Source organism: Drosophila takahashii, chromosome 2R (genome assembly GCF_030179915.1).
Source record: "Drosophila takahashii strain IR98-3 E-12201 chromosome 2R, DtakHiC1v2, whole genome shotgun sequence".
Classification (NCBI taxonomy): domain Eukaryota; kingdom Metazoa; phylum Arthropoda; class Insecta; order Diptera; family Drosophilidae; genus Drosophila; species Drosophila takahashii.
Window position 1 is genome coordinate 31,929,564 of NC_091679.1, and position 20,824 is coordinate 31,950,387.

At 43.0% G+C, this 20,824-nt stretch overlaps 3 protein-coding genes across 4 annotated transcripts; 2 read left to right on the top strand and 1 right to left on the bottom strand.

Annotated features, from left to right (window-relative positions):
* Positions 1 to 727: 727 nt before the first annotated feature.
* LOC108062519 (probable cytochrome P450 6a14) lies at positions 728 to 2,748 on the top strand. The gene is made up of 2 exons (XM_017149236.3): positions 728 to 2,018; positions 2,074 to 2,748. The coding sequence occupies exons 1-2, from the start codon at positions 914 to 916 to the stop codon at positions 2,487 to 2,489; spliced, it is 1,521 nt and encodes a 506-aa protein (XP_017004725.3). The 5' UTR covers positions 728 to 913; the 3' UTR covers positions 2,490 to 2,748.
* Positions 2,749 to 3,051: 303 nt separating this feature from the next.
* On the top strand, positions 3,052 to 4,654 carry Cyp6a13 (Cytochrome P450 6a13). Its single transcript, XM_070212605.1, has one exon. It carries the CDS (start codon positions 3,062 to 3,064, stop codon positions 4,541 to 4,543), a length of 1,482 nt encoding a protein of 493 aa, XP_070068706.1. The 5' UTR covers positions 3,052 to 3,061; the 3' UTR covers positions 4,544 to 4,654.
* Positions 4,655 to 5,618: 964 nt separating this feature from the next.
* On the bottom strand, positions 5,619 to 19,203 carry LOC108062567 (uncharacterized). 2 transcript variants are annotated; one of them, XM_017149293.3, is made up of 11 exons: positions 17,901 to 19,203; positions 16,473 to 16,608; positions 15,277 to 16,391; positions 14,617 to 14,691; positions 9,493 to 10,701; positions 8,430 to 8,777; positions 7,711 to 8,028; positions 7,506 to 7,653; positions 7,246 to 7,451; positions 6,732 to 6,915; positions 5,619 to 6,196 (listed from the first exon to the last, which is right to left on the bottom strand). In XM_017149293.3, the coding sequence occupies exons 1-11, from the start codon at positions 18,028 to 18,030 to the stop codon at positions 5,866 to 5,868; spliced, it is 4,200 nt and encodes a 1,399-aa protein (XP_017004782.2). In that variant the 5' UTR covers positions 18,031 to 19,203; the 3' UTR covers positions 5,619 to 5,865. The 2 variants fall into 2 exon arrangements, with proteins under 2 accessions (XP_017004782.2, XP_070069579.1); XM_070213478.1 differs by lacking the exons at positions 14,617 to 14,691; positions 15,277 to 16,391; positions 16,473 to 16,608; positions 17,901 to 19,203 and adding an exon at positions 11,618 to 11,972 and having other exon boundaries at positions 5,620 to 6,196.
* Positions 19,204 to 20,824: the final 1,621 nt, after the last annotated feature.

Sequence of the window (20,824 nt, forward strand, 5' to 3'; positions counted from 1 at the left end):
CAATAAACGCCTGTTTTCTGTTCTCAGTTTCCTGTTTACACACAGGCTCACATTTCAATTAAAAGGACAAACACTCAAGATGTCGATTGCAAAAGTGTCTTCTGTAGGATCTAAAAATGAGCATTCAACACTCATTCCTATCAGATTTTAAGAAGATATGTATATATCTGCCCTGGGGTTAAGACAAAAAAGAGAAATGTACTATTTTTAAAATTTCTTTATAAAAAACTTCAAAAGCCTCAAGTTTTTTGAGCAACTTTTTTTTTTAGATTGCGAGTATTACTGTCTTCAGCATTACCAAGCATTTCAAGTGCATTGAGAACTGAAAAAAAAGTTTGTTTGACGTTTTATCAATCGGTTCTGTTGTGGTAGTCATGTCGAAACGTAGAAAACTATTTCTGATAACATAGTTGATAGCTTTTGTGTGGGAGTTTCTACATTGTACAAATAAATATAAATAAATTCTTATCGATAGGACCGTCTTTATCAGCTGTTTTTTGCACTTGGAAGCTCGCGAAGTAACAATAAAACAAATTCTCTCTTGCTCTCCTCAGCATGACAAACCATTTTACCGGTACACTTTGTTTATTGTTTAATCTATCACTTCTGTTTTGATCGTCGGATGGAAAAAAGCTTTGACAACAGAGAGCACGAAAAAGAGCTTCGCAAATGTTTATCTATCAATTTTGTTTTGACTGTCTGGTTTCAAAGAGACTATACATATATAAAAGCTATTCGAATTTGTATATACATTCCTCAAGCTTTAGCAAACACTTTTTAGTTCTGTTTGCGCGTTCTACGAAATCAATTCATGAGTGCTGATTTACCATATTAAATTCAAGACGCAATTTACGTACCGGCTAAGAAACTCTATAAGCTATTTATTTTATAACAACTACATATACCGATTGAAATGCTGCTAACACTAGCCTTACTGGGCGTGGCCATACTTTTGGCCTATAGTTTCTACCACAATTCCTACACCTATTGGGCCAGGAGGGGAGTGCCCCATGAGCCGCCTTTGCCGCTGATTGGAAATATGATGGGAATCGGATCGAAGTACCATTTCCGGGACATCAATCAGAGGATATACAATAAATTCAAGGGCAAGGCTCCCTTTGCGGGAATGTTCATGTTCTTCAAGCGAACCGCCATGATCACTGATCTGGACCTTATCAAGCAGGTGCTGATCAAGGACTTTCATCACTTTCAAGATCGCGGCATTTTCAACAATCCCCGTGACGATCCGCTGACGGGTCATCTGCTGACTTTGGAGGGCGACGAGTGGAAATCCATGAGGCAGAAGCTCACACCGGTTTTCACCTCCGGAAAGATGAAGCACATGTCGGGAGTGGTGGTTGAGGTGGGTCATCGCCTGGCCGATGCCATGGATAAGGAGGTGAAGGCGGCCAAAGTGGACGATGGCGATGTGGAGATCAAGGATCTCTGTGCCCGGTTCACCACGGATGTCATTGGATCGTGTGCCTTTGGCCTGGAGTGCTATAGTCTGCAGGACCCCAATGCCGAGTTCCGGGAAAAGGGTCGCATGGTCTTCGAGAAACCCCGCCACTCGATGCTGGTGCAAGCATTCATGTTTACCAATGCCAAGTTGGCCAAAAAGTTGCGGATGAAGGTTCTTCGCGATGATCTGACGGATTTCTTCCTGGCGGCAGTGAAAAACACCGTCGAATATCGCATCAAAAACAGCATAAAGAGAAACGATTTTATGGATCAGCTAATAGAACTCCGAGCCGAGGACCAAGAGGCGGCCAAAAGGGGTCAGGGTATCGATCTGTCAAACGGATTGACCCTCGAGCAAATGGCTGCCCAGGCCTTTGTGTTCTTTTTGGCAGGATTCGAGACCTCCTCCAGCACGATGGCCTTCTGTTTGTACGAACTGGCCCTCCAACCGGAGATTCAAGACAAGGTTAGGGCGGAGATTGAAAGTGTTCTGGATGGGAAGGAGATTACCTACGACGCTTTGGCCGAAATGACTTATTTGGATCAGGTGTTGGCTGGTAAGAATGTTATAATAACTACGAAAATAAATCCGCTAAATACCTGTAATTGCAGAAACCCTTCGAAAGCATCCCATTATTCCGCAACTTTTGCGCGAAACCAACCAGAGCTACAATGTCCCTAATACAGATTTTGTAATCGAAAAGGGAACCACAGTTCAGATACCCATACACAACATTCACCACGATGCGGATTTATATCCTGAACCAGAGCGTTTCGATCCCAGCCGCTTTGAGCCGGAGGCAGCCAAGTCCCGACATCCTTTTTCCTATTTGCCATTTGGCGATGGACCCCGTAATTGCATTGGACTGCGTTTCGGTAAAATGCAGGCTAAAATTGGCTTGGTATCCCTGCTGCAACGGTTCAAGTTCGGAATTTCAAAACTAACCGAGATTCCCTTAACCTTGGACACCCGCAGTCCCACTTTGTCCAGCAAATACGGCATTCATCTGAAAGTGAAACGGATCTAGACTCTGATTTGAACTTTTAAAAATCTCCTTACTTCTAACATGAAAAAAAGTGGTGCCAACATTCTCAGCAACTCTATCTTTTCTTCATATTGAAGAACAACTGTACCACTTCAAAACCCGATTGGTTTAGCCGGCTTTTTGGTGACTCTTAGAATTTTTTGTTGAAGTTTTTATTGACGCTTCCCCATTATCTCGAGTACCGAATATTAATCTTTTTTTTATGTTTTTGTCCAAATTATTTCACAATTTTAATAATACAATTTCTCCTATTGAAATTCTTTTTATATAAAAGTAATATTTTAAGTTAAAATTTGTATTGATCCTATGTAAAATTTATTTGTGATTAACACTCTTGTTTAACTTGCTAAACACCATTTTTGGCGAGTCATATACATAAAATTACGTAATAAAGATAATGTATATGTGTTTGGATAATTGCAGTTCTGACCATATAAAGCCGAAAGAGAGAGAGCGAGGTAAAAAAAGAGAATGTTGTGAAAGCTTTTCCGCCGGTAATATAGAGTGTGCCCCAGTTTTCCACTCAGTTGCTATTCCGTCGAACTGTGGGCATCATGTATACGCTCCTGGTTCTTCTGTTAACCGCTGGAATTTTACTATATGTCAAGCTCCGCCGGCACTACGCCTACTGGAGGCGCAGGGGCGTGGCGGGCGAAAAACCAGTGTACTTCCGCGGTAATATGACTGGATTCGGCAAGGAGCTCCACTGGACGGATATCAACAAGCGGATCTATGGAAAATTCCGGGGAACCGAGCGCTACTGCGGCTACTTCACCTTCCTGACGAAGGCCCTGTTCGTCATGGACTTGGAGCTGATCCGGAAGATAATGATCAGTGACTTTGGCAGCTTCGCCGATCGCGGACTCTTCCACAATGTGCGGGACGATCCGCTGACGGGGAATCTCCTCTTCCTGGACGGTCCCGAGTGGCGGTGGCTGCGCCAGAACCTGACGCAGGTCTTCAGCTCGGGCAAGATGAAATACATGTTCCCCAACATGGTGGAGGTGGGCGAGAGATTGAAGGCGGCGTGTGACCAGGTGATCGGCGAGATCGAGGCCAAGGATCTGTGTGCCCGCTTCACCACGGACGTGATCGGTAGCTGTGCCTTCGGTCTGGAGTGCAATAGCCTGCAGGATCCCGACTCGGAGTTCCGGCGCATGGGCATCTCGGTGGTCTCGAATCCCCTGCACTCGGTGCTCGCCCAGGCCTTCATGTTCACCCAGCCGGATCTGGCCAGGAAGCTGCGCTTCAAGCTGTTCCGTCCGGAGGTCAGTGAGTTCTTCCTGGACACCGTACGCCAAACACTGGACTACAGACGGCGGGAGAATATCCATCGCAATGACCTGATCCAATTGCTCATGGAACTGGGCGAGGAGGGGGCCAAGGATGCGTTATCCTTCGAACAGATTGCCGCCCAGGCCTTGGTCTTCTTCCTGGCCGGGTTTGATACCTCATCCACCACCATGTCCTTTTGTCTGTATGAGCTGGCCTTGAATACCGATATTCAGGACAAACTAAGAGTTGAGGTGCTCGACGTTTTGGGACGCCACAATCAAAAACTCACCTATGAGTCCGTTCAGGAGATGCCCTATTTGGATCAGGTGGTGGCCGAGACCCTGCGAAAGTATCCCATTCTGCCGCATTTATTGAGGCGTTCCACCAAGGAATACCTAGTACCGGATAGTGACCTGGTTCTAGAGGCGGGAACTAAGATTATGATACCTGTGCACAGTATTCATCACGATCCCGAGCTATATCCAGATCCCGAGAACTTCGATCCCAGTCGCTTTGAGCCGGAAGAGGTTAAGGCCCGTCACCCCTTCGCCTATTTGCCCTTTGGCGAGGGTCCTCGCAATTGTATAGGCGAGCGTTTCGGGCTATTGCAGGTCAAGGTGGGTCTTGTCTACCTCCTGAGGGACTTCAAGTTTAGCAGATCAGAGAAGACTCAGATCCCGCTGAAGTTCTCCAGTCGCACATTCCTGATCTCCACCCAGGAGGGAGTTCATCTCAAAATGGACAAAATTGCCACACCCTAGCAATGAATTATGTATTAGTCACACAATACGAAATGTAAAAATTGTTATCACCAAATAATTGAGGTTCTAGATTGCATTAAGTCCTATAATATACAAATGAACATAAAGAAATGGTCTTTCATGAAAAAGCTTTTTATGCACTCTCTTTGATAATGCTTCTCTCAAAAGCTTTATAATCAAAACAAAAATTGTGATTAAGGGCTACTTACTCTCATTAAACGTGTTCCTTAGGTCTAGGGTGTAGGATTTAAATCTATTACTTGTAGAAAAGCTGTATGTTCAAAAACTAATCAAACTCTTTTTTTGCTTACCTGAAGACCACAAAAAGTAAGCCCCGACGTATTTTACATGGCAGTTATTTTTACGAAGAAAGTTAATTGCTACAGCACTCGAATGGTGGTTGTAATGGATAACATCCATCGGAAACAAGAACCCATTGAACAACTCACTAATATCACCACTTTAAAGATTGTTTTCCTTAAAAAAAATAATTTCAAAATTTTTAATTTTTAATAATAGACATCCACTTTTGTAAGGATTCCGGATATCCTGCCACTAGGTTTTTGAGCGAGCATTAAATTGCTATTCCTAATAAATGTCTCAGCTGTGTTCCATTTAAATTTCTGGTATAATTCCCCCTTATTTTAAGATGTTGAACGAAATGAACACGCAATCTTTAGTCTGTTGGCCAGTTGAACTACTGAAGCGTTTTTAAGGCAAAGATACTTAGGGTGTTCAATTGCGTTGCAAACGTTGTAAAGTGTAAAAGTGTAAGGCACTTCCAACAACAATTTCTATACAAAAAAATTTTCAAAAGTAGGCCTTTAAAACTATTTTGTATAGAAATTGTTGTTGGAATTGATATACACTTTTACACTTTACAAAGTTTGCAACGCAATTGAACACCCTAACTGTTTACTCTCTCTCTCTTAATATATGAAATATTAAGTTTGCCTTTTCTTCCTTTTAAAATCTCCCACTTAATAAGAAATAATTGACCCAAGAAAAACACGAAGTAGACATTTTTTTATCGTTAAAACTAATTTTATTAATAATACATACAATTCAGCTTATAGGTACAAAGAATGCCTGCACGCAAGCTGTCATTAAGGTTGCATTCAACATTCAGGGGAGTTAAGTTAATAAGTTAATTGGTTTTGCTTGATTCTGACGACAATGGTATCCAATCTCAATGATGATCACAACGACAACGTCCACGTCCGAGTAGATCTGCCTGGTATTCGGGGCAACTGGGCTTTGGGGGGTTCTATTGTACACAAGTATTTCTTAATCAGCTACTCATAATCTAGATTAGCGCACCACTAGCACGACTCCTTGTTGCAGTCGACAAAGTTGCTGAACTCGGTGGCATTGGGCGGGCCCTCACTGTACAGGTAGGTCACGGGCCACAGACGGGCGGCGGCAAAGTCACTCAGGCTCTGCAATCCCCCCGGTCGAGGTGGATGCTGGCTGTATTCGCTGCTGGCCGCCGTCGCCGGCTGGGAATGATGCGGATGAGGAAGTGGATGCTTCTGTTTCTCCTTGGCACTGGGCAATCCCAGGTGGGAGTGCGTCGGCTGGGTGCCGTTCTTTCCGGGGAAGTACCGATCGCTGCACTTGCGCCACTGGTCCGACTCGTCGCCAACGAAGCACCTGGAAAATAAGGTAATCAAATTAATGGATCTTATTCTTTCTCATTCTTTTTAGGTTGATTTCAATCTCTATTTGCTAGTATATAAATAATACCATGATTTTAAAAATTTGAAAAGTTTTAGCAATGTATTTCTTATTCAGAAAATTAAAACATCATTAGTTTGGATTTGACAGCCTTCATTTTATGTTTTAAAATGTATTACTCATTCGCAGTGTGATTTACTCAATTCGTTTACACATTTAATTTTTCTCTTCAAAATAAAGTGATCCTATTTAAGAATATATCAACTTCTGACCAAAATTTTAATTTACTGCATGGGTATAAAAAAGTTCATTAATTTAACGATTTTTTTAAAAAGATGCTACTTAAGATAAAACAATAAAATATCATATTTTTGGCATTCTAAATTATGAACCTCATTGAATTCATTTAAATACATGTTAGGTACTTGGCTGATACAAATAAAGGTATGAATAATACCATGCTAGTTTTAAAAACCATATTTTTAAAAATTTTAACCTTTCTCTTACTTACCAGGGATAATCGAAGCCCTTGCTGTAGCCGCACGGGTGGTCCTCCTTGCAGCAGTAGTCCCAGGAGCCAACCTCGGAGGCATCCGTCTCGCAGGAGTAGAAGCCCGTGATCAGGTTCTTGGCGCAGGGGCTGCTCCTTCGGCAGGGATTTCCGGACACGGTGTAGTGGCGCCAGGCCACGTCGCCTTTAGCGGACAAGAAGCGGGTTTAGTGAGGTCAAGAGCACGGGATTTCGGGGTGTGGAAGTCAGGATCGAGTTCGAAAACGGTGGCATGCAAACGATCGGTTAGTAGAGGTTTTTTTTGGGGGGATTCGTCTTTCGGTTATTCTGGTACCGGGGCCGCTGTACATGCTAGTAAACGTTATTTACACAACATTCTCCGCTACAAACTAATTTACACAAATTCTAATGCTAGTAATACACAACTAATGCTAATCCGCTGCCCGGGATGAGCAGTCGGAACAGGTTATTTACACTTGGAACGAGGAGCAACAGGTTAGTAGGTTGAGTTTACCCGGTTCCCGGAAGATGTCCATGCGCCTGTCGTTATTGACCCGCGATCCTCCAATCGTGTTGACCTTATCGCGGCAGGTCCAGTCGAAGGGATTCCAGGCGAAGAGCCAGAAGTCGCGATCCTTGGTGTGTGCATAGTGCACATCCTGCTTCAGTTCCGTCTGATCCAGATCGGAAAGTTCGCAGTTGAAGGAGCTTGCGTGGGAACTGGTATACGAAAAGGAATTTGAGATATATTTCTTGGTAGTTCTTACAACTCACCCATAGCTGAAGGCAAAGCATTTGAAGGGCGTCGTCTCCCTGAAGCGGATGCACTCCTTCTTGCAGGCCATCTCCGAGGGCACTGAAATCACCTTCTTGATGGCCGGAGGCAGCAGTCTAGCCGGCGATCCATAACCCAAATAGCAAACTAAGAAAATACGTTTTATTACTCCTTAGAGAGCAAACCAAATCCTAAAGAACCCACGTTTCTTGTGTTTTTCATCCACAATCGGCTGAATTTCGCATCCATGGCCGTAGCTCGCTCGCTCGAAAATGTCGAAGGCTGCGTCCAGGATGAGATGCCGCTCCTTGTCCATGTCCCTCACCGGCCAATCGCTCAGCTGGCAGTTGTCGATGACTCCCGCGTGTCGCTGCTGCCCGTAACGGAAGGCAAAGGCCCGGCAGGTGAACTTTGTGGAGCGGATGCACTCCATCTCGCATTCGCCCACAGATCGCACGGTCAGCGAGTCGCGCACAATCGATTTAAAGAAGCGCGTGGCATCGATTGCGCGGAAGAAGCACTCTGGAAAAGGGGATTTAAGTTAAGAAGAAGAAAATCAATTATTAAATAAAATAAATAAATAACATATCCATATCCATATCCATGGAAATCAAAAAACATCTCTATCATACGCAGTTTTCTGGTAAGAATATTTATGTAATAATTAATAATATTTTAATATTAATATTTTTATTAAATAATTATTCCCCTGAATTCTAGACAAATTTTCTACCCCTAAAGAAAACTTTGTAAAAATAAAGTAAACTTACTACAGAAAATCAATTGTTTTGTACATGACAATAAACACCATTTACCCAAATTTATAAAATTCAAGGCGAATACCCTTAACTATTTATTACTAGTTTATAGTAGTACGTACAATTAAGCAACGAGAAATGATAGTTATATTAATCCAAACTTACGGGCATTTCTAGGATCCGAGAGGGCAGTGCTGGGACCGGGACCAGCGGTATCATGTCGCCGAGGTGGCGGCTGCCGGCACACGTCCATGTCGTCCGCCATGGAGTAGATGTCGTAGTCCCGATCCGGCTCGATGTCCACGTAGTAGTCGAGCATGTTAATGGGCCGGTCGCAGAGCATGCAGTTGTCCCTGCCCGCCTGGTTGTACCGGTAGCTGTACGTGTGGCAGATGAAGCTGGGTCGCTGGTCGGAGCACAGGCGCTCGCACTCCGTCAAGGTGGGCACGTTGTAGGCGTGCTTCACGGCCGTCTTGTGCAGCCGGAATCCCTCGCTGGTTTTTGCCGAGCATTCTGTGGGTATCGATTAGAAAATAGTTACTTTAAATTTATTTATACACGAATATAGAACATAGAAATCATTTAATGTTTAATAATACAATTAGGAATATTAAAAATTGTATTTCAAAAAGTGAAATAATACAGAAAAACTTGAACTTAAAATTAAGAATTTTAAATTATTAATTTGTTTACAAAAATAATTTTACTAAAAATGTACCTACTGTAATATTTAATTTATTATATTTTAATAAAAATCAGCACGTCGTCCGCATGCTAAACTTAACGTAGCTTCAAACTCTAAAATACATAGAAATCATTTATTGTTTAACATTAAAATTAGGAATTTTAAAAATCATTTATTGTTTAACATTAAAATTAGGAATTTTAAAAATTGTATTTCAAAAAATAAAATAAGTCCGGAAGACATTAATAAAATTAACAACTTTAAATTATTAATTTATTTACAAAAATAATCCAACTAAAATTATACTATTATATTTCATAAATTATTTAAAAAGTCGTTTCAAACTCTAGAATACGTAATGAAATTACGGACTTAAACCTACTTTTAGTTTAACAAACGGACAAGAAAACGGGCGTGATTTAACCTTTAAAGATCCTAACAACTTATTACTCTTAACTAAGTTTAGAGTAAAAATGGATCACATATATAGTATTTAAAATCACTTCGATTTTCTAGACTTCAAGGACTCAATGAATCACTCACCGTCTTGTCCCGGCCTTCGTGTCCACTGCTGTCGGTAATCGTTGCGCCGCCTTGGGTAATCATCCTCGTAACCAGAGCCCGGATAACTGAGCACCGAGTTGGACTGGCGGTGTGGAGCCCCCAGCTGGAAGTAGTTGAAGTCCTGCTGGTCCTTGCGCCTCTGCGACTCGGTGAGACCCCAGTACGAAGAGGACGACGAGGAGGAGTGCTTGCTGCTTCCGCCATAACTGCCGCCGTAGTGACCCCAGTTGTCCTCGCCACCAATTAGATAGGGCACGAACTTGTTGGGCTTCTTGTAGGAGCCCGGAGGACCTGGAGGTCCTGCGCCATCGCGATCGAGGTAGTTGTTGGCCGGACGACTGGGCGGTCGGTAGGGAGAGTAATCGGAACCTGGACGATATGGTGGTCGGTACTTGTCAATGCGATCCGTTTCCGGACGTGGTGGTCTGTACGCGGAGCTATCGTATCCCGAGCTACTCGGCAACGTTTCCCAGCGATCCGGTCTGCCAGGACGATAGTGCGGCGGATCGTGGCGATCCACGTAGGGATGATCGCCGCCATAACTGCTGGGCGGGGTGTGGCCAAAGTAACCGGAACTGGAGCCCGAACTGGAGCCCGATCCGTGCGAGGAGAACTCGTAGGAGGATGCCGAGGAGGAGGAGGACGAGCTGTGCGAGCTATGCGAACCATGCGATCCATGGAACTCTGAGGAGAAGGGCGGTCGGTGTTCGTAGGAGCCGCTGGATGGAGGACCCGATGGACCGCGATAGTGATCCACGGCCGTGCTGCTCGGCGGACGATAGTGATCCCTGTCCCTGTCCCGATCTCCGTATCCACCTCCACTGGGCTTGAAGTAGACGGGCTGGCTGCTCACCGGACCCTTGGAGCAATCCTGGCAAGCGCTGCGCCGACAGCTGCTCGGTGCATTGCGATCCCTCTCGTAGTAGTCGTAGTCGGGATGCCGCAGCAGGTTGGCGTCCCGTCTATCCGGACTGGAGTAGAGGTCCATCTGGGCCAGCGGCATCTCGACCAGCTCGCAGTCGCCCTGGCCATGACCCGAGGGATCAAGCCGGTAGTTGAAGCCCTCGCACATGAAGCGCCGCTCCCGGCCGCACTCCCGCATGCACTCCTCCACGCGCTCGCAGGATATCGAGCGGCGCACAAAGTGGGGCGCTATCCTCTTCCCGGCCAGGACACGCCGGAAGCAGGCTGAAAAGGAGATCAAGTGGGTGTTGCAGTGCCAGTTGCAGATGCTGCGTCTTACGCAATTGGGGGCGGCAAAAAGAGAAGGCGGAAAAATATCAAACATTCAACGTTCGGGGGCAGTGAAGCGAGGACAGAACCCAAGATCGGGGCTGGGTTACTTCATGGGTGTCTGCACTTTGAAAAACACTAGGTATTTGCTACTGAAATACTTGAGAAACTAATATCTCAATCATATAAATAATAGTTTTAAATGGTTTAGCTATTAAAGGCAATTACAAGAATATTTAATTTTAGTTGAATTTAAGTTTAAATTCAAATAAAAATAATATCATTTACCAAAAAAGAATAGCAATAGAATTATTATCAACTTAGGTGACAAAGCTCATTTGGCTGTTTCCTTTGTATTTAAATAAACATTATATCAGTGTCAAAAAATAATAAACCCAACGTCTGGGATAATTGAAATGAAAGTAAGAGTCAATCATCCTGAGAATAAGATCATTTAAAATCGTATAATAGTTGCTTGACAACTTGAAGATGATCTCCTCCATTTGACTTTCGAACTTTTCACCCAGAACTTTAATTATAAAATCAAAAAAGAGAAGGCAAATGTTTTTGGCCAAGTGCATTTATGTCCAACTTGGTTTCTGTTTCTGTTACGGGTCGAAGTGTTTCTCGCTGCTGTGTTTTTGCGGCACATCCGCTGGCGTTTTGAGTAAATTATGTTCGAGTCATGTTGGGTGCCGTGTACTCCACCGAAGATTATCTCCGGGAAAATTGCCAGCCAAGACAGAGTGTTTTTCACGCAGAACGTTGGAAATTATGCAAATTACTTTAATACGCACTCCGAAATTCGGTCGAGAGTTTTAAAGCCCCAAGTGGAATGACCTACAACAACCTGTGAGAAAAGCCCCCATACCTTTGGCATCCTCCACTATGATAATGGTGCTGCTGAGATCGGTATGTCGCGTAGGACTAACGAACTTCGATCCGCTGTCGTAGACGCGACACAAAAGCAGAAGCACTGGCAAAAGTCCACAGATACTCCTCATTTTAATTTGTATTCTTTTATTTTTTTTTTGGGAGTTTATTATACCAAAGCGGTGATTTTGGTGTGATTACGTAATGGCTAAATCTACGTTCTGGGCTAATTAATTTCTGTGCAATGTCAAGCGATCGAAACAATGGGCCAGCTGGCCATCCCGCTCGCACACAGGACACGCAGACGCGAACACGATTTCCGGGCAATTTTGTTCGACGCGCGGCGCTGGCGATTCTAATCGCGAATGAACAGCGGCTGTGGTCAAGCTTGCGGTTTTATACGGCATTAGAAAATCGCGCGCGATATTCGAGCTTTTCGCTTCTACGCTTCTGAGCCGGGAGCTTTTCGCTCTGACGCTCAGAAAATATGAAAACTACGTGTAGGTACTCCCATTTTCAGTGGATTCTTTTTTCCGACGCCACGCGGAGAGCACTTCGCTTTGCCCTGAAGCCTTGGATCTCCGGTATAATGAGCATTTTCAGTGGGTGTTTTTTTCTGTTTTTCGGTGGAAGATGGCTATCTTCGCCGATGATTCAGATGAAAATACGAGGGTAAAGATCGCTGCGAGATGCGATGCTGATGGGAGCAGCCAACCGTTAACAGACCTCGCTCAAGGATGCCGCAACCTGATATGATGCTTATTATTTCGTTTCAATAAGAGCGGTCTTAATGAGGTACTAGGAAAAGTTAAAACCGAAACAGTTACACGCCTGATCATAGCCCAATAAATCATAGGCTAGTAGAGTGGAATTATGACCGACTATGTTTGTTATTAAATTGTTTTTGGCTCAAGGATGGACTATATTTTGCACTATTATGGGTTATTACGAGGTGTTTGACTGACTCTGTTGCAAGTGTTTCTTACTATAATATTAACTCTTTAGCTTAAACTAAGAAGTACTGTTCATAGTGATATTTTGTAAAAGTTTTAGGTTAAAGTTTGTTGGACCTGCCTGTAAAAATACGTCAACTCAAGAATTATTATAATTCTTTAGAATAATAATATTAATTAATACGAATGTTAAAATTAAAGTATGGAAATTCAGAGTTTAAAACCACCTTTAAATTTAACATGTGGTTTTAAAAGTTTTAAGTTTTTGGGATTTGCCAAATGTCTCAAATAAATTGAATCTTTTACTACACATTTTAGCCCTACGAATTTAAAATTATTCAGTTCTGAAGGATAATGATTTCCATGCACATCCAAGTTCCTTGCCTAAGTCTTTTGTTATGGCCAAGGCATCTCTGAATTATGCTCAATTTCTCGGGGTCTTATTGCATTTCCCAATCAAGCCTGACCACAGATATGAGTCCATCGATCATATCACCCCTCCTCAGCCACCCAAAGCAGCCGACTCGAGTGCATTTCCGTTTCTGAATCAATGTCACTGCTGTCAGGCGGTGCACCACCGTGGTGGTGCTAAAAACTCGAACCGCAAATGTGGGTGGTTTTTGTGCACCGGCTTCGTGTTCGCATTTGCATACAATGACTGCCAGAGGAGTGTGCATGCTGAGTGCAGTTCCACTCCGTTCTGTTCTGTTCTATTCCGATCTTGCACAACCCCATAGAACCGCCAAAAACTGGAGATACATGTAGCGAAGATCGCTTCCGCCTCCCAGCGAACTGTGTAGCCCAATCTCCAAGTGTAAATTACGATCTGTCCCACGCCAAATAAAAGCAAGCTAACTAACTAGCGAACACGCCACCTCAGAAACACAATTAATTGCGCCAACGTCATCAAGTTTGGCATTTGAACTTGGATTCTCTTGGCATTTGGCATGTAGCATATGGTATATGGTGTATTCAGTAGGCTTATGTCACCGCCACCCGCTGGGTTCATGTACTCCAATCCGTCACACTTGGAAAACCCGAAAGGAAGTCGCGTCGAAATCAAAACACAAATCGTTCTTTGATGATCTGGCTTGGTAGTTTCAGAAATGTCATAAATCTTCTGCACTTGACAACTCAATTTCTTCTGTAAAGCAATGAGATCATGTTAACTGAAGAGACCGGAAAACAATTGGGGGAATTCATTTTGGAGGGATTACCTTTGCAGAAATTATGTAATTAACATGATACCATTTTCAATTTCAAGGAGTATTGCAAAAGTAGATACAATAAAAAACTTTTGCGGTAGGGTAGGTACAATTTGAAAAGATCTTTCCAAGTATTCCAGAATTCTTTTTAGCAGAACTAAAAATAACTATATATTTATTGTTGATTTCATGGAGTTGCATTGATTACCTTATATCAATTAAAGAACTTCAAATAACCATTTGTACTAATTTGCCTTCAAAATGATCTAAGCGAACCGAAAAAGCTAAATATCCCATGTGGGTGACCCCAATTTTTGCATTTTCGTTTTACTGCGCTTGCCATTTATCAAAACTTTGGCCACAGCATTATTTATTATACCGTTTTGTGGGTGGGTTAGTTAGTGGAGCTTTTGGCTCCGTTGTGTATATTATGCGATTGTGAATAATTCCGATGTTTACTGCAACCGCCCACTCACCCCCAGATCCCCCAGACCCCCGATCCGATGAGCATTATGCCAGGCTAATGGGTTTAGTTTTGTTACGCAAATAAAAGCCAGGGAATGTGGGTCAATCGGGGGTCTGTCATCTGTCACTTGACCAGTCGTTCGGCGTGGACCCCGAAAGCTAATGAGTTTTAGTTGTGCGCCAAGTTAATTCTAAATTTTAGTTGTTTTATTGTTGTTGCACCTCTCAAGTGACCCGTGTCATTGTCTCTTTATAAGGGTTATAGACACAATTGCCCGTCTATAGGATTAAGTAGTTAGCTTCGGGTATAGAGCGAATCCATAATTAGTTGAAGGTAGGGAAACAAGGAAAAGGATCACCGCAGATTTACTCACCCTTAAGTTCGTCCATGGGATAACCCATATGGTCGCGATCCCTGTCCCGATCTCTATCGCCAGGCATTGGACGTTCTGAAATAACATGATATAATTTTTAAAATTTTAATGTACATTTTTCTTAAGATAATTAAATCATGAAAAATATAAAAATCGTCAAAATGGTAGGCGGATTAATATAATTGGCTGGTCATAGACATCATTGTATTAGTATTTCACCTAAATCATTATTAACAAAAATATTAGAAGGAAGAAAAGGAGAAGAAAGTATGAAGGTACTCATTTATAAACACATCCTAAAGGACAAAGTAAAAGAATTTAAATTAAATTTTCCGTAATATGTTAAGCCCATATATCCCTTATTTATCTAAAGCTGTTTACCTATTCAATTACATACATTATAAATAATAATAATAATCACTAAATCTAAAAGTTGATTCGAATTTTAAAGGTCAGTCTCCACATTTATACAAATATAGACATTATAGATATTAACAATCAAGAGAATATGCTTATTCAACCACATAATTTGAACATAACATGTTTTTAATTAAAAAGCAATCCACTGCTAATTTAACATTGGTTATTTATCCACAGTACCTCAATCATATGCCATCTATGTTATATGATATCTTATATTATCATCCGCTCAGTACTTACTGTTATTTCCTTGCATGAAGTCATCTGGATTGAAGTACGTGGCAATGGTCTTGTCATCGTCGTAACCTCCGTATCCGTCTCCGGGTCTCATGGCGCTGCCGTTCCTCCGGATGTATTCATCTCGTGGCGGTGGTCCCTCGTAAGGAGGAGGTGGACGTGCCGAAGGTCCGTTCATTCCGTAACCATCGTGCGGCGACATTGCTGGCGGATCAGGTCGATTGGTGTAGTCCGGTCGGGGCTCTCGATGGGGATCGTAGCTGGGACTAGGGCGTGGTCCATAGGAGGAGGGTGTGGAGCTGTCGTAGGGACGAGGTGGATACTCCGGACGATCGGCTGTAGGGCGCGGGGAATACTCCGGACGATCAGCAGTTGGACGAGGCGGAGGACCAGGTGGATAGTCCGGACGATCGGCGGTGGGACGTGGTGGCCTGGCCGCATAGCTGGGACGCTCCTCCGAAGAACCACTCGATGGCCTCACCGTCGGTGGTGTGTATCTCTCGGGGGAACCGTAGCTGTAACCATTTCCGTAGCCCAATCCAAAGATGGGTCTCGGTGGGCTGTGTGCCGTGGGCCTAAGGCCTTCATCCTCCGCCGGCTCAATGGGTCCATAGTGCGGTCGATATCGCTCGTCCACCTCGGGGGCATTGGCTGCATAGCCGCCGGGAATATAGGCCTCCTCGTTGGGCGACGGATAGTTGTTCTCGTAGAGCGTGGGGTACTTGTACAGCGGATACAGATCGTGCGAGAAGTACAGGCGATCGCCAACTCCTGGAGGCGGTGGTGGTAGCGAGGATCCGGGACCCAAAGGAGGTGGTGGTCCACCACCACCAGCGTGAGTGTGGGGCGTTGGGTTCACCACCAGCACGGGCGTATTGCCCACATCCAACGGCCTGTTCGGCAGATCCAGAGGCGTCGGCCCCGTCGATATGGGACTGGGTCCGGGCACAGGCAGCGGACCGGGGGCAATCGAGTTGTCGCTCAAGTCGAAGCAGTTTGTTTTGCGCGTGTACAGATCAAAGTCGGGATCGAAAATCACGCCCCCCGGACGCCCGCCGCTCGCCGAGCCGAATTGCTCCGATGACAACTGACAAGTGCCGTTTCCGCGTCGATGAACTCTGCACAAGATACATACATATACTTTACTATATAAAATGGAAATTGGGCAATCAAGGGGTGACAGGTGGAAGACGACTCACCCGAACGACATGGCCTGACACTTCTCGCCCGCCTGCAGGCACTTCTCCTTGCACATTCTCAGCGAGTTGGTGTCTTCGGTGCGGAAGGTCTTCTCAAATGGCAGCATCGCCTCCAGTGCAAGCCGCTCGAAGCAGTCTGTCGATTGCAAGACGCAAGTTAAATGTGAGATCGAAATTGCAAAAGGTTCAGCTGGTAGTTAGGCAATGCCCCCCAATCACCCCCCTCACTCCTTTTGAACAATTGCGTCACCCCACTTGCACTTTCAAGGCCACAGCTGCTGCTCCACTTCGTCCACTCTACGGTAGGTTAGTTTTATTGACTCTGCAATTGTCTCTTTTTTCGATTGTTCGCCGGCTTTGTTCTCCATTTGGATTTGAATTTGAATTTTATTAACTTTGCGTGCTGGCGGGGCCCAGTGGGTGGGTGACCCATAGAATTTTTGTCAGTGCATGAATAATTCAAAAAGGTCAAATCGCAAACAAAGCACATTGCTCCGCGGTGTCTGTGGTCTGACATGCTTGATGGATTGGCCCCCAGCCTATGGTTATTAGATCGGCGTGATATTTCCAAGAAATTATCTCATTTAGAATATATAAATAGTTCCTAGGTAATGACAATTAGTTGACTTTTAGTTAGTACTTTAACTTGAAATTTGTTCTGAAGGGAAGAACCCAAACCTCGCGTATGAAGCAGGTTGTAAAATTGTAAGTAATATTTTAAAATATTCCTTCTTATTTTTTACTACCTAAATTATGTAATTAAATATATTACATTCCTTCTTTCCAGAATGGGTCAGTAACACAGGTTATTCTTTAACTAGCCATATTGTAAGAATTTTCCCAGGCGCACAATGATCGTTAAAAGCCAGTTCTCAAAAAGACATTAAGCAGGTTGTAACGACCAATTGTGTGAATATATTAGCTTAAATGGTATTTATTAATGTCTGCATTGTATATTAAAATCCTACACAGGTGACAAATTAAATGGTACACAACTAATAAATGAAATGATAAAATCAAATTAATTAGAAACGCAAAAGTGATATTTAGGTAACAGGTAAATTTAATATTGCTAAAGATAACTAAAGATTCTCTTGTATTTTCTGGGGAATTATTTTTCAAATCTCAAGAGTTATAATTTCAACTAGAATTTAGAATTTAAAGAGACCAACGATAACGTACGATTTTAGGATTCGTCTTCACATTAAATCAAGAAATCAAATATTAAGTTTAAATGATCTTGAAATAAAGATGAAAATAGTCTCGCAATCCAATCCTTCATCTTAGTTTGGAGAACTTCAAATTGAATCCCACTCTTCTTTTGGAATCGGGGAAACTTATTTTTTTCTGAGTGTATCCCCTCCCTTGCATACTCTCAGGGCGATTCGTCACTACTTGGACTTCAGAGTTTGCCAATAATTCACTTACCATTTCGCGCGGATACCAATTGATTGTCGACTGTCAGAGCCCCGGTGGCATCCCAAAGACCGATGAGGAGAAATGCTACCTGCACGCGCATTAATCGCTGCCGGAGCGAATTATCGCTAATCGCGATCATTGGGCCCGATTAAATGGAGACCCCAGCGGCGCTATCCGATATGATGATGCTTTCTTTTAGATTTGCTCTCACTTAACTCGCTTTTTTTGGCACTTCCCCTTTTGCATTATCGGCAGTTTCACTCGGGCTTTTGGCCAGAAGATTTGCTCGAGGCACCGATGGGATGGACGCGAGATTTTGAACTGAGCGCTGGAGATTCGCTCGAGGCGCGTAGAAACCTTCTGCTTCTTTCTTCCGCCTTTCTTTGCAGTCGCGTGTTTCTTTCTTTTTTTCTTTTTCGTTTTTAGTCGTTTTGCGTTTCTGGCTTTCGCGTTACGATTCGCTACTTTTCACATTCTTTTCACCGTTAATTATGTTGCCAAAATATGCAGATCGTTAAAAATGAGCCAAGATCGGCTTTATTTATGGGTTCGCCGGCAAGAAGCGACTGAAGACCAAAGATTCTGCGTTTGCGGAAGAGGCCGAATCCACATAATTATGATGGGTCTAGGCTGTAACTTCACGGGGGAGAGGGAGGGCGAGAGTCAATAACCTGGCCAACCAAGCGGTACGGAGCCTTCTTACAGGCGATGACGTCAGAGTTCACTGCACAGGTGCCTGTGACCTTTCGACCAAAAGTTTTCGGAGTCGCCCGATAATTAAAAACTCTAATGACAAAGTGCTCATCAATGCGTAAATCCAGCATTTGTCATCCCAATGCCGAAAGCACCCAAAGCAATAATAACTTATTTTTTCATAGTTGCCAAAAAACAATTAAGCTGAGAATCTTGATGATTAATTAAAAGCTGACGGGCGAAGAATTCTTCTCGGAGTAAAAAGGAAATAATTTTTGATGGTGAAAATTGTTAGATTGTTTCGCCGACTTTCTTCTTTTCGTTTTTGGGGCGAGGTAAATTACGCTGGGAAATGTAGCGAATATAACGGCATTTCCGTTGCGCTTTGACACTTTGCAAATCTCCTCAATTTCGGCTAATGACAAGAAAGCAGCCCCCAAAACACACACCTAATTTCAATTTACTTTTTTCGTTTTTAGTTTTTAGATTCTTGTTTTATGTTTTTCATTTGATTCTGCTTTTGGGCTTGTATGTACATTTATTTTATTTTTTGTTTTGGCCCCGTCTCGTTTGGTTTGACTTGTTTTCGCTGCCTCGCGCACTCGACGCCGATCCGCACTCGCTAAACAATTGAAACTGAATAAAATTCTGATTTAGTTGTGTTCGAAACTCATCGGAAGAGCAGAAAGCGGCGCAGACGCGACAGTGCTGCGACAGAGCCGCGGGCAGAGGCAGAGGCAGCGACAGCGGCAGGTAAGCATCTCTCTGGGCAATTTGTTGTTGCCACACTCGGATAAATTTCGGACCAAAATGTAAGATACATATATTTTATAAGACCTCTCTTTAGCTCATAAACTTCATATATTGGCATTTATATTTGAAACTTTTTGTTCAAATTTGGCTTTAGAAACATGCAATCTTGGATATAGCAAAAAAGTATTCTAACCGAAATTTGTCTGAAAATTGTTATAATTATTATAATGAATTACAAAATCAAAGTATAAAACTATAGTTTAACTTTAAAGATTCTGAGTTAATCTTCTTTATATTAAAGGTTTTTCTTTCAGTTGGTTAAGAACTAAAATTAAATATATAATTTCAAGAAGATTTGACTAATTACTCTTAATAGCTCAAACCCTTTTTGCCCAAGTGTAATTTAGTTGTTGTTTATTTAGATGGTAGCTCTACACAAGAGTAAGGTGTTTTGGGGGAGTGGATGGGTAACAACAGGCGCTGGAGCTTGGCTCTGCAGATCGTCATCATCATTATCATCATTAGCATTGCCCCCGCTGCGCCCACTTGAGACATAGGTGGCTAAGGGGGGATTTTCGAGGAAGGGGAATAGCTACTTGGGAGTCCGTCGTATTTTCCCCGCCCCAGTCGCTGGCAATGACTCTCGAAAATTGTTTAAAATGAAATTGTAACTGGAAAATGTACCCGGACTATAATGAAAATTCGGATGCCCTTTCATAATAAAATTCTAAAGTACCAATACATATAATCCTATATTAGTACAGATTCTTCTAAACGTTAGTATTTTTAAACTGCAAATTAATTTATTCCCAAATAAACATACATTCTTTTAATAATTGTTTGAAGCAACTAGACTTGTGTATTTTTGTGCGATACTTAAAAAACGAAATAAAAAGATTATGGCAAAAGGCTGCACATTTTGGAGCGGAAAAAGTAGCTTAAAAGTCAAGCTATTGAAAATGGTATGGTTTGCTTTTCCAAAATCTTTACTGTTGCCAAAGCGCTTTGAAAAGTTCATAGACTCTGCATAGAACAAACATTAAAATAAAAACACATTTGCGTGATTATTGTTTATGTGTTCTGTATTTCTTTTGATGCAATTAGAGAGAGAACTCTTCGCTAGAAGACGGGAAGAATCAGTGGAGCAGTCGAATCAGAACCGCACCTCAAGCAAAGAATCCGAGAATTTTAGTTTGGCGCTTGGAGAGTTTTCTTTACGCATTGCTGAGCGCTCTAAGCGGTGTGAAATTCAAATTTAACGGACACCCACCGGCTTTGCCACTGCCCACAAGTGCATTTGGGGTTTTAACTCAAGCGTTAATTCGAGCGAGTTTTCACAAAACGCTCGAAAAAGAGATTTTCGAAAGATGGGGAAACCGAAAGATGATGATGAGCGGGCAGTGGGCGGTGGGAAGGAGGTGGGGAGGTGAGGCTCATAATTGGCGACACCTTTAAGTGCCGACCTTGTCATGCTCGCTGGCGTCGTC

Coding starts and splice junctions, on each gene's coding strand:
- LOC108062519 (XM_017149236.3), top strand. CDS start 914: ATGCTGCTAACACTAGCCTTACTGGGCGTGGCCATACTTTTGGCCTAT. Junction 2,019..2,073: donor TTTGGATCAGGTGTTGGCTG/GTAAGAATGTTA, acceptor CTGTAATTGCAG/AAACCCTTCGAAAGCATCCC.
- Cyp6a13 (XM_070212605.1), top strand. CDS start 3,062: ATGTATACGCTCCTGGTTCTTCTGTTAACCGCTGGAATTTTACTATAT.
- LOC108062567 (XM_017149293.3), bottom strand. CDS start 18,030: ATGATCGCGATTAGCGATAATTCGCTCCGGCAGCGATTAATGCGCGTG. Junction 6,916..7,245: donor GGACATCTTCCGGGAACCGG/GTAAACTCAACC, acceptor TGTCCGCTAAAG/GCGACGTGGCCTGGCGCCAC. Junction 6,197..6,731: donor AAGGGCTTCGATTATCCCTG/GTAAGTAAGAGA, acceptor CTTATTTTCCAG/GTGCTTCGTTGGCGACGAGT.